This window comes from Lonchura striata, chromosome 5, assembly GCF_050655825.1.
Source record: "Lonchura striata isolate lonStrDom1 chromosome 5, ASM5065582v1, whole genome shotgun sequence".
NCBI lineage: Eukaryota > Metazoa > Chordata > Aves > Passeriformes > Estrildidae > Lonchura > Lonchura striata.
In genome coordinates, this window is record NC_140707.1 from 51,073,824 (window position 1) to 51,086,949 (window position 13,126).

Genomic DNA, 13,126 nt, shown 5'->3' on the forward strand with positions numbered 1-13,126 from the left:
GGTAAGGAATAGGATGAGTGTGTGAACAGTAGCATATATTTGTGGGGGAGGTCAGGGCAGGCAAGACCTCCACTTCGATGAAGCCAGGTATTCATTCTGCAAAATTGTGTTGTAAAACCTTACCTTGAATATCCTGACAGTTGTAATTGCAGTGCGGAAACCTCTCTTATGGCCTAATTGAAATGGATATCTGACTTTTAATTGTTGGGTGGTAAAGAAGATTTTCATCTTGGTTGTGAAATTGGATTAGGCTCAGTTGAGCCTGTACTGAGCTGAAGGGTAGTGGCACTGTTGTGGTTTCATGTCATGCCTCTGTTTGTCCCCTCTCTCTCCTCAGCTTGGCATCGCTGTAGGCTTTCTGGTCCCTCCAGTTCTGATCCCTAATGTGGAGGATGTGGAGAAGCTGGCCTACCACATCAGTGTCATGTTCTTCATGACTGCAGGTGTGGCATCAGCCCTGTTCATCCTGGTCATCATAGGTAAGGAGGTGGGAATGTGCCCATGAAACCAGATGGGACTGAAATCAACTGATGTGTGACAGGGGCCTGTGTGCCAGGAGATGTGCTGGTCAGGCCATCTGGTGAGGTGTCCTACCATGCAGCTGACAGGGTCATGCAATACTTTATCTTGCTGCTTCAAACCCTTGATGAACAGCACATGTAGAAGGGAGGTTGTCAGCAAACCTGCCAAATTGTTAGTTTTGTCCATTGCTTGCATAATAAATTCCAGGCATGAGTAAGTCCTTTAAAAACCAACAGAAGTCTTCCATAGTCATCTTCCCTGCAAGCAGGATGCTGGGCCTTGGGTTATGTCTGGGACCTGGCTACCCCTTAAGAGTAGAAAGAGGCAAATTATATGGCATCACAGGAACAAGCTATTCCCAGTTATGAGTGGAAAGGAAAAAGCATGAAGGACACAAGAGGTGCAATTCCCCTGCTTAACACGTGAAGTTAAAGCCAGATCTTTAGCATGAAAGATTGGCATGCTCACTGGAGAACTGAATTTAGTTGCTGAATTCCATGCAATTTTTTGATAGGCTCTTCTTGCCAGTTTGTTCATGTTGCTGATGGCTGAATCAGATGTAGACTTCAGAAAGAGTGGGGCAGGGAATAGACGAGATGTAAAAATGCCTGTCTAGCACCTGGCACAGCAGTATCCCCTGTGACTGGGATTTCTGGATGCTACTTTAATGATAGTAAGGGGCAACAGATGGCTTGGCCTGAATTAAGGCCAAGGTTATTGTTCCCTGGGCAAAAACCTTGCAGAGATTATTGTTCCTTGGCCACTGCAGAACACTAGGCCACCTTTGTCAACTGACTTGTCCAGTTCCGCTTTGACATTTGTAAATCCACATAACGCTTTAGCACCTGGATGGGCATCCTTCTAGAAACAAAGGCCAATAGTAGTCCTGAAAACTCTTTTGGTGCTGCTGGACACTACATACACAAACAGCTAATTGAAGGCAAGATGTTTACCTTGGGAAGGTGGCAGGAGTTACTGCTGGAAGAGAGCTGTTCTTTCCTGTTCCTGAATAAGTTCATTAATGGAGATCAAAGCTGGTGTGATTTGTACACTGGGTTCTAACAGCTCCTATGCCATCCCCTCAAATGGCACAGTGTGTGTTCAAGCCCCTCAACTGCACCATTACAAACAGGTGTACTTTATGTCTGGTTTCAGTCTTCAAGGAGAAGCCCCCAAACCCTCCAAGCCGAGCTCAGGCCTTGATCCAGTCAAGACCGACTGTGGAGTATTCCTACGTGAAATCAATCCTCCGCCTGCTCTGCAATGCCAACTTTTTGCTGCTTATGGTCACTTATGGTAAGGTCTGGCCTCCTTGTTCAGTTATCACAGCTTCTTCCTTCCTCTCTATGCTCTGCTGGGACAGTAACTGGCTTGAGTTGTTTTAGGGAAACAGAAAGATAGCTCCTCTGTGCTGCCACAGATCAGCAATCCTTATAGCCCAGTACTCTTCAGCAGTGGTTACCAGTGAATGCAGCAGGGAAGAACAAAAGGAAGGCAGGCACACCACTGTTCTCCCAGTCTTTGACTGTTTGCTGTTCATGGGGTTTTCTTATCTGTTCTTTTTTTCTAGTAATTTAGTTAATTGCAGCAAACCTATCTAAGTGCTTACATAAGAAATACATGGAAGTGTCTGAGTGCAAGTCATAGAACTGAGTGAAAGTCATTTCCAAAGGCAAGGATGTGAATGTGAATGTGACCTCTGTAGAGGTCATATGGAATATGCAGATGTGCAGACTCTGTCAGCTTTCTAGGCGGTCCCTGTGAAGCAATTGGAAGAAAGGACTGGACAATATCTTATGCCATCTGTTCTTTCATGCTGAATTTGCTATTTGCTTCTCTTCAGCATTCTCAGTCTGTTTGTTTGAGGGCAGTGGGTTGTGTTGAATCTATTCCCTGATGCTGAATTGGCATATGGAAAAGTGTTTTTCTTACTAGCAGAAAGGCCATTGTGGTCTGTGCCTGGCTGCATAATAGGGTATACTGTAGCCAGCTAGTCTGTGGGTAGTTTTGTCCTGAGTCTTCCTACCAGCTTGCTCTGGAAGCTTCTCAGGGGGACAGTTAAATATTGCTGAAAGTTCTGCACGTTCTGCCAGCAATTGTATCTGAAAGATCTTGTGGATGAGTAGGCAGGTTGGAGAGAGTCAGATGGTGGCTTTGTACTTGCTGAGGATTCTAATGGTCTTTGGAGTTGTTGGAATCTCTGCTCCCTTCCTTCTCAGTGCATTATACTTCTAGAAATGCCCCTCTCAGATTGCTCTTAAACTCTCCTGGCTTGCATTGCAGCTGCTGGATTTGGCTTTTTTTTTTTTTTTTTCCCTATAGTACATAATACCCTCTCAAAAAGTGAAGACAGAAAAATCTGTCAGGCAGACTGTGTCTAAAGTTGGATTGTATCATCTGCTCAGTTCATACTTACCCTTCAGGAAAAAGAAAGGGGAAAGCATTTGCTCTAAGAGGCATAAACAAGTCCTAGAGAAGAGAGGAGGGTTCTCAGTACAAAGAGCTTGTTTAGAATCTGACCTTCCTGGGATAATTTTTTCTGTCTGTCACAAGCATTGTGGAAAATCTGTTCAGTGGCTCATAATTAATTTTCTCTTGCTGCTGGTCTGTGCATTTTTTCTGTTCCTCTCTGTTTTAGCCTCATGCCAATCTCCAGCTTGACTTGAGATGGTGACTGTTACTCAGAGAGGGAACTATGCTGTGAAACTTTTTTTAGCTTGTCTGGGTTTAAAATGGTGACTGTTTTTCCTACTCAAGTCAAAAGTTACGTTGGCTGAGATTTAAGACATCTGCAGCCACAGGAGTGCAACTGAGTCATCCTGCCTACCTAACACAAAGATATCTGTAGCCTGTTGGCTTTTGTGTTAGCATAGCATGTGTCAGGGGAGAGAGGGGCAAGCCTGCTGCTTGTTCATCTCTGCTGGCTGTAGAAAGAATGAGGATCCTTCCACAATGACAGATCAGAACTCATCTGCAGACCTCTAAGGTTTTGGTATTACCAGCAGCCAGTGATTCCTTTCTTGTGGCAAGACTTGCAGTGCTGGAAACAGCAGTGTCACTGCGGCTTTGTCAGGTCCCAGTGAACTGTTTTTCAGGAAACCCTCAGAGAAACTTTTCCCCAAGGTTGCTGACATTGCTTCCATAAAACTGAGGCATAACAAGGAGTGGGCATTAAGGAATTTCAAGTCTATGGGGCTGGGCTTCGCATTGGAGAGCATGTTGCTAGTGGGAGGCAGTAGGCAGGAAAAGGGTGGGAAATTCTGGTTAAGTGTAATAGAATGGGAGTCATGAGACAGTCTTAAAGAATCAGCATTTGGAATGGTGATGGGGCAGTGAGGAGAAGGCAGGGCAGTGAGAACTGCATAAGGAACCATTGTTGGGGTGGATTACAAGGGTGAACAAGAGAGAGTCTGGCATGTAGGTAATAGGCTGGCTACCTGTGGGAGATCTAGGTTCTAGTCTGAGGCTTAATAAGGGCTCTGTTTGGAGCTGTAGGCAATAAATGTCCCTGTTCTAGCCTCTATAAAATCGAGGAGACACTGGGGTATCAAAAACATTATTCCACATTACAAGCAAACCATGATAACTAGCTGAAGAATCAGGTGGTGCTGGACTTTCAGATGTCCTGCTCCCAGCTACTAGTTCTGGTTTCTCTCATCTGCGTGGGCAAATGGCCACTTTCCCATTGGAAACAACCATTACCCGTTTTATGGTCATTCAAACAGCTGTAATTCTCAGAGAAGCTTCACTGAGCAACTGTGACATATGAAGTGCCTACAACTTTCCTCAGGCCTCACATATGCAAATTTGACACATTGTCTTGATTCTTAGAATGTTTTACCTGAACTCTGGTGCCAAGTGTTGCTGCCAACTCTGCTCAGGTTGGGAGCAGGGTCCCTTCCCTGTCTTGGAAATCACGAGGATCACAGAGCTGCTGTAAAGCTGGTTTACTGGCAGTGTTAGGTACCAGAGCAGCATCTGGCTGTCTTCACAACACTGCTGTCCTCTTGGTTGGGTGAGAAATAGAGGTGTGCAAATGTGTGGTTAATGTTTATGCCCAGCTTTAAAGTGAAGAAGCAGAAGGATTGTGCTGATCTGCTGTAATCGTTCCTTGCACTGCAGCTTGTAGTGTCACCTAGTGGGCGGGATGCTCCAGAGGTGGAGATAGGCTGAAGCTCATTTAGGGTGTCTTAGCTGTTTTGCCATACATAGCCAAGTGTTGCAAAGAGACAGCTTTTAAGGCTGGCGGGCGCCTCCTTGCTGAGAGATCTCCAGTTGTTCTTCCCCATCTTTGGCTGATGGCTCTGCTGAGTTTCTAGTCTTCCTGAGTAACTCTTGGTAATGATTGGGTCGATTCTTCTGCCTAATGATCATGTCACTCAACTTACTAGCCTCTACTGTAATCTTCTGATACATGATTTTGAAGTGGGAAACATTATTACAGGCAATATTTGGGATCACTTGCATAAGAGTCTTCATCTGTTGTCTGTGCCATACAGCTGTGGAGTGAGCTTTGCTTAATTGTAGAATGGTATAGAATTATTAGAAAGGCTCTTAAAGATCATCTAATTGCACATGTCCATGCCATGTGCAAGGACACCTTCCCCTAGACCTGGTCAGTCAGAGTCCAGTCCAGCCTGGCCTTAAACACTTCCATCTATGCCTTTGGGCAACCTGTTCCAGTGCCTCACGACCCTCACAGTAAATCATAATGTTGTCAGAGATGGTGTGTGAAGGGAGTGTGATGCATCCTCCAGCTGCCAATCTTGTGGCTCCTCATAGTGCTGTGTAGGGCAACAGGTGTCCAGTGTTCAGTGGAAGACTGGGCTAGGTTAGGTGCAGGATTGCTGAGTACTTAAGGGGAGATAGGGGACTTCAGGGTTAGGAGAGCTCAGGACTTTGCTCCCTCTGTCAAAGCCCTGCCTCATAGACTGTACTTCTGTATCCTGTCTTGTTAGTTTCTGCTTTTAGCTGAGGCTTAGAGAGGAAAAGTAGGAAGGGGGAACTTGACACGTATCTGTTTTGTCAGGATTTCAGGCATCTGTGCCAGACTTTTTAGAACCATGGCTCCTTTTGGAGCTTATAGATGTGTGAGCTGCAGTGGTAAAATCTCTCCCCTTCCCTCCACCCTTCAGAATCACTGAAGCCTTGAAGAGAAACCAACTGCAAATGTAAATGACTTTCTGAGAAGAAAGTTATACTGACTGTTACAGACCTCATCAGCCTGGGGAAGGTTTCTCAGTCTCACCCAAGGTGAGAGTGCAGCCCTTGCAGTACTGCTGGTCCAGTGCACATGTGTATGTTCTTGCCTGCTGAGCAAAGCTGTTGGGTTTTCTGCCCTTTTGAGAAGGCATCTAACCAATGAGAATTGCATGTAAGATGGAGCAGAGTGTCTGAATAGGGCTTGACCAGTATCACCCCAACAGTTTCATTCTCACCTTGGGTGATACTGAGAAACCTTCACCAGGTGGTTGATCCTTGTAACAGTTAATGTAAGTTCTCTTTCAGAAACACAATTACTTTCATGGTTTTCTTTTCAGGCCTCAGTGGTAGCTTTTAAAATGCAAGGCTTTTCCTATGCAGACACTCAATCCAGGTGCCTGAGGGTTGTGCTGTCTGTGCTTCACCAATCAGCTCTGCTCCTACTTGTCTTCTAGCATTTCTTGGCTTGGAGAGAATGTTATTTACTGGCTGTCAGCAGGGAGAATGCTGACAGGCTCTTCTCTGGGAGGAAAACATACAGGTCAATGACACTGTTGTTAACTGAATCTCAGGTCCTTGCTCAAGGTATGATGCTGAGGCAGATGCTTTTCTAGTTTTCTGACTTGGCTGGTAGCAGAGGAGAACATGGCAGTGCTAAAAGATGAATCTGGCTGTGAGAGAGGGTTGAATCTCTGTGAAGGAGTTGCAAGACCTGACAGTACCAGAACTCTGCACAGTCCTTCCTCTAGCTGCTTAGGTAAGAACCATCCTGAAACTACATGGTTCTTCCTTCTGCATGCTGAGGCCTGGATGTTGGTCTGCATTTCTTTCAGTAACCTATGTCTAGCCAGTCTGGCTCACTCTCCTGAGACTCTGCAGCCTTGTTGTGAACTGATGGCCCCAAAGATTTCTCTCTCAGCATTTCTACCATTTCACAACCCAGCAGGAGAGTAGCAGGCCCTGAATGTGCTGCATTTTTATCCCCTTCTCAGGTCTGAATGTAGGTTGTTTCTACGCCTTGTCCACTCTGCTGAACCGCATGGTGATCCATCACTACCAAGTAAGTGCATCCAACCCTCATGGCCCTCTCTGATGCTTGCTGTTGTCCAATACAGGTTGGATCTGGCACAAATTGGCTGTTCCTTTTTGCCTTTACACCACCCCATTCTGAGCTCTAGAAAAGGTGATTCTGCACCTGAAATGAAAGCATTTACTTCTGAGAAAATCCTCCAGCAATTTCCTCTCCTTGTTTCTGACTGTGATTCCTGCCAGGACATCTGTCCCAGAAGGCTGCCCATGCTCATGCTCTGGTGGCAGAAGGGTGGGGTGTCTCTGTACCTGAGCTATTGTACAGCTTACTGCTAGTGCTGCATGCCACAGAGCTCCTTTCTGTGCTGCCTTATAATGAGTCCCAGTATTTCCTAGTCAATCTGGCCCAAATCCTAACAACAAGCTTCATAGAGTTTATGCTAACTCCTCTGAGAGTATCTGCTCACGCTGGCCAGTTGCACACATTTTTCTCAGGACTGGCTCAGACATAATTGCCAGACCACCTTTTTTTCATGGACCAGAAGCACTGGCTCATAGTGGGCTCAAAAGTGTTCCTGCAAAGGCTGCTTCTGGTTAGTGCATTACCAGCAGAAAGCATATATGAAGACTAACTTCGGTGTCTCTTCCTCTCTGGGTTTTCTGCACTTTGCTTTTTGTTGGATATGAGTTAGCTCTTACACTTGTTTGAGTGTGTATGTGTCTCACCACAGGGGGAGGAGGTGAATGCTGGCAGGATTGGACTCACAATTATACTGTCGGGGATGGCTGGGGCTCTGATCTCCGGCATCTGGTTGGACAAAACCAAAACATACAAGTAAGTTTGCCTCTGTTCCCTAGTGACTGTGCTCTTCCTCCATACTGTGCAAGGAAGAACCCTGTGCAGTTGCAAGTTGGCACTATAGGGACTGAATCATTGGGAGGATTTGTAGGGAAAAAAATAGGGTTCTTCAAAATCCAATTAGTGTAAAGTGAAGTTTGGAGCTGTGCATTAGCCAGCACTAGGCCCAAACCAGATCTGGTGTTGGTGGTCCCTATGGAGGCTTACAGAGAAGATGAGATGGCCCAGTAACTACTTCCATCAGAGATGAGAGAGTTCTTGGCACAAGTAGAATCAAGTCTGTACCAGACCATTTGTCAGCCCTTACAAACCAGCCTCTTTGAGTTTTTGTCCAGCTAAATGAAAGGCACATTGAATCCAGTGCCCAGAGGCATTGTGCTGATGGCGTGTTGCTGTAATTAGGGCAAGCAAAAGGGTTATTGGGGTTACGGGTGGATGATTATGTTTGTTGCCCAGCGAGTTGGGAAGGTAGATCTGGCCAGCATACTTTGCCAGCTGCAAAGGGACAGTTAAGAGTCTTTGCTTGTCCTACAGTTCCCAGTCCTCAGAAATTTGGATCTCACTGAAACACCTCTGTAGGATATCCTAGGTGCTACTGAGAGACTCTTGTGTCTTATACTGTCCCTCCAAAAAGGTCCACCCACCTCTTTGGCTTCTCTGCTGGCTTTGAGAACTGTGCTACAGCCTGTTGTCTGAGCGGGTTGGGTGTGAGGGGGCTTTACTGGTGATGGGCTGGTAATGACTTGAAAAGCAATTTCAGAGTTTTATTCCTTGCAGCAGCTTTTCATCTGGGGGAAGTCCTACTGCCATTATCCTACCCCATATCTTGGGCCAAAAATGCACATTCTCATTGTAGACAGCTTAGATTAATCTGGCGAGCTGTGAGCTTGCAACTTCTGAAGTGGCCTCTGCCCCTAGATCCCTGTAAAGCACAGGGATCAGAAGTAGAAAATTGGCTTCTCTAATAAGAAAGAACAGTAGGTGAGGACTTCTGGGATTGGCAGGTTGTTTGTTGCTGTGTCTAGTTGGTTGTGTCTCACTCAATAGTACTCATATGGGAGTCCTGGGGAATAGAAATACAACTGTTAGAACTGTACTGCTATGTGACTTGTGTTTCTTTCCAGCCCAAGGCTAGTGGTAAGGTAGCCTCAGCTGGTGCTGCTAGACCAGGTATCTTCTTCCTGGTTCTCCATAAGTGAGGTTAGGTTGCAGCATGAAGGCTTGAAGAGCTTTGTGACTCATCATGTGGAGCTAGGACTTGAAATTCGGTAGAATGGGAGAGAGAGAAAAATAACAGTCCAGAAAAAATAGAACTATGTCACCTATGGAGTTTATTCTACAGACCCCCAGGGACTATTGGGAGATAGTTTTAGCCTTAGGTGAGGAAAACCCTGCTAAGAATTTGTTCTCCATTACAGCCTACAAAATGGATTTCTGTGAAACTAGCACATTTTTTTTCTGAGTGTTACATAGTCTTTATTTAGCCCCATTTAAAAGTCTATTTAAAAAACTGTCAAGATGCCAGATGTTCTAGGTGGGTACCCTCCCCCTTTCCTCTGTTGCTGCAATAGTGTCAAGAATAAAATGGTAAGCACATGAAAATCAGGAAGGAAAGATATCAAGTCCTTTTTTTAGTCAGCTTGGAAAGAGAGGGAAGCAAATGAATGGGATCCAGCTGTGATTGAGGGGAGCAGGAGGAGGTTAATAACAGAAGGAATTGCAGAGCTCTACATGCATGTTTGATCTTTACTGTACCATCAGCACTTATTTGAAAGGGTGAGGCTGTGCTAAGTCAGGCTTTCCCCATCTGTCATGCTCGGGCACCAAATGGCCTTGCACTCTTGCTTTTATTTGGCAGGCAAGTCCCTGCAGCAGTCCCTGCACTGTTCTTGTTTTTGGAATAGCAGGTGCAAAATTGGTCCATTAAAATAAATATATGGGTTATATGGTGATGAGTGAGCAGTGCAAGAATTAGGGTTGTCTTTGGTGGTATGGCTTGTTGAGAACAGCCCACCTCTTTGAATCACAGGATCAGGAGAAGAGCCTTAACGTTTTGACATCAAGTTCCTGACTCAGAGGATGGATGAGGTTGTGACACCTGGAGACTGCTGGGTGCATTGGTGTTGGTAGGATAGTCTGGCTCAGAAAGAGGTGTTTGGGGACTGAATTAATCAGCACTTCTCTTTGGTTATGCTTTTCTTTAAAGTGCAGTAGTCACATGGCCTCAGGTCAAGCTGGTTGCAGTCAGCACTGTCAGCTTTCATTGTTGCATCTCTATAAGGCAAGATGTCAGAAATATCCATCTCTCTCTCCATTGACTAGGCAAGTGGTGTTTTAGGTCTGTACAGATGCAAAGTACAAAAATTTGGGGGAGGGAGAAAAGATGGTGGAAGATGAGGCACTTGGCTCTCTTCCACTGAAAGATGAGTGCTCTCTCAGCCTAGCCTGACCTGCAGTTTGGGCCTTCTTATCATAGTCTGTTTTACACGAGGTTAGTCTTTGTGCAGTGGATATGTCTTCACCCTGTCGTGCCATATATCTTATATAAATAATTTACCAAGACTGTCCTTTCTTCTGACCTTCATACAGGAAGAAAGCGGCATAAAACTGAATGCCAAAGGATAAGGCTGTGGTGAAAACCAAAGCCAATTCTCCAATTCATCCCTTTCTGCAGCATCTGACACCTCTGTGTCTTCAGCAATGGGATCTTCTGGGAGCACAGGATCAAGGGTGTTGTTCAGGCTTGTGTGCAGCCTGGAATGTGCTGTCCTTGTGGCAAAGCCTGTGGAGACTATCTGTCATCCCTGTCCATACAGCAGAGGATGCTGGAGCTGCACACAACATCCTAGTGAGCAGCTAAAACTGTTTTATGTGCCTGTGCCCCTCATCCCACCTCCTGCTCCCAGCTTGTTCATTTGTTGCCTCAGATGTTACTTGACTTTAATGTTTTTGCAGCTGCAATTCCCTCTGAGTCTTGTCCTGTCACTTTTGCTTTCCTCATCCAAGTGACCTTGTGAGACAAGGCTGAGTTGGGCCATATCCATTCCTTACTCTGAGGCTTTTTCTGGAGCTGATTGAACAGCAGGAGTTGTGTTCTTCATTTCAGCTGTGTTCCTTGCTGGTGCTGGTCCTGTCTGGCTTTTTTCCCCAAAGTCTCTTTTTTCTCACAGTCCCTTGTGTGGACTCTTAAATCTGCTTCTTCTGAAGGTTTGGGAATGTGACTGGGAGGGCAGATGAATGTCAGGGCTGGTTAGGTTAATCTAAGTGGCAAACATGTCAGGTCCTTCACAGATCTCCCTCTTGCTCTGCCACAGAGACTTGGCACTGGTGCTGTCATAATAATGCTTCCTTTCCACATCCCAGAGCACAGGGTTGGGTTAGCCTCAGCTTTTCTATGATAATGTGTAGGATGCCTAACTTCCAGCCTGTACTCACTGCACTAACCAGCCTGTTAAGTAGACAGTCTCTGTTCCCTGTTCCAGACTATGAAAATTGTCAGTCCCTCTAGAACTGTCATGGGAGTAGGTTGCTAAAAACAGCAGAATGCAGTGCTGATGTGCTCTGTGAGTCTGCTTCTCCTCCTTTGTGCTTTTCTCACTCCCATGAGATTTATGGCTATGATAAGAGACTTATTAAGCTAAGACTGGGCATTCTTCCATGTCCCAGTGCCCCTGGGGCCACAGAGCATTCTTGTTCTCTGGTGAACAGGGTGTCAAAGGCCACTTCCTGGGAGCACTCTGCCTCTGTGTCTTTCCCCAGGGGATTTTGTTTCCCTATGCACCAGTGTCTACCAGTAACTCAATTAAGCCCTCTTCAAAATTTTGTGTCTTTCTTGGACTACTGAGCACTAATGCTCATGGGAGCAGAGTATGGCAGAAGTCTGGCTTAGGAGAAGTCTGCTTGTGTGCTTAAGGCTATTTCCTGCAGCAAGATTCGCATTCACTGCTGTCTGTTCAGATCCTGTGAGGGTCTGTGGTGAGCAGGCAGCAGTTCGTGGGTTCAGGGCGCTTCCTGGTCTGTATTTCACACAACATTCAAGCCTGTGGTCCTGTTCTTTCACAAAGGTATGTTGATTATTTTTGTCCTTCTGCAGCCTAATGATTCAGGGAGGTCAGTGAGGAAAAGTTGCTAGATGAGGTACCCATGGTAGGATCAGTTTTCTCCATTTTGTCCTCTATATAGTTCTGCAGTTTCAGTGAGGAACACCTTCAAGAGTTTTCCTGCAGATACAAGTCTGCTTGCTCTAGCTCTCCGTGGGGGCACAGCGTGTCCTGGGAACTGAACTCTTCTCTTGCAGCTTGACTAATGACATAGCATCAATGTGAAACAAAGCCTTGACCACATCTGGTCACTATCTCATTCTTCACCTTTGCCTGGAGATGAGGGGCAAAGTGCAACACTTGGCAACTCTCATGATGCTGAATAAGATACAAATCCCTTGGAATACTTGAACCATAAGCCTAGAAAACTGAGTGAGATTTTGTGTGACTATCCTGAGACCTCTGCACTGAGCCCAAACTGTCTGTGGTGAGAAAAAAATTATAAAACTATCCATGGCTGAGTGTCCCTGCTGGCAGTGACTAAACTTCCAAGGGCTGCAGCCACCTCTTGGAGGCCTGCACAGTATTTTAGCACTAACTGCTATGTAATTTGGAGACTCCTGTTTATGGAAGGAGCTCCCAGTTCAAACTTGGTTCATGTAGCCCAAGTACAGAACTGTGATTCTAGCTTTGAGTTCCTTTCCTAATTATCTCTTTTCTCCGTGACTGCTTGTCAAGCCATGGGAGGCATAAGAACTCATGGGACATACCTGAGGAACCTGTACTGAGCAGAAAAAGGCTTTTACTTGTATCTCTTTCACTCTCTGGGACTGCTCTTTTTCTGTTCAGTCAGTCTTTCAACTCTTCTCCTTCTGCAGCCTCCAGGCACTGTGTCAACCAGTAGCAGCTTTCTGCAATGGATTATAACAGAAGTAAGCAGTCCCTTTGTGTAGCCTTTACAGCTGAATTTTTCCTTCAGTGAAAACTTTGGAAAGAACATACTTGAGAAATGATACAGGATTGGAGGTTAAGAGATTTAACTACTCTTTTGATACACAACAAAATTACAAAACAAAATACACAACACGCCACAGCATGTTGTTTAGCCTTTCAAAATATTAAATGAGCCTGGTGAACCTTTTAAGTATGGATCAATAGCTGAAATCTGAAATTAGCTTCTCAGGTCTATGTTTGGATAAGAATTGACATACAGGCATGAGCCCCACTGACTGCAGTCATTGCAGCAGTGAGGGAGGACAGAACCTTCTCTGGAACAGTCCAGATTGATCTGTAGTAATTCAGTGTACTGGAAATATTTTCTTACACATTGTAATACTTACTGTCTACTTGGGTTGAATTTTTGACAGTGATAATTTGCATTAAAAAGGAAAAGTGAAAATACTTTGAGATTAGTTTCTTCAGTGGAATTCTAGGAACTGATATCAAACACATTCTTTAATGGATTAAAACTTAA

General features: G+C 45.3%; 1 protein-coding gene across 6 annotated transcripts in view; it reads left to right on the top strand.

The window, feature by feature from the left end:
• Window positions 1-13,126, top strand: part of FLVCR2 (FLVCR choline and putative heme transporter 2) — a 35,093-nt gene that overhangs the window by 10,891 nt on the left and 11,076 nt on the right. For all 6 annotated transcript variants that reach the window (XM_085582178.1, XM_077784020.2, XM_085582175.1 and 3 more), the window contains exons 2-5: window positions 338-479; window positions 1,678-1,818; window positions 6,717-6,784; window positions 7,485-7,588. In XM_085582178.1, the coding sequence (XP_085438304.1) occupies window positions 338-479; window positions 1,678-1,818; window positions 6,717-6,784; window positions 7,485-7,588 (455 nt within the window). The remainder of the gene's footprint in view (window positions 1-337; window positions 480-1,677; window positions 1,819-6,716; window positions 6,785-7,484; window positions 7,589-13,126) is intronic.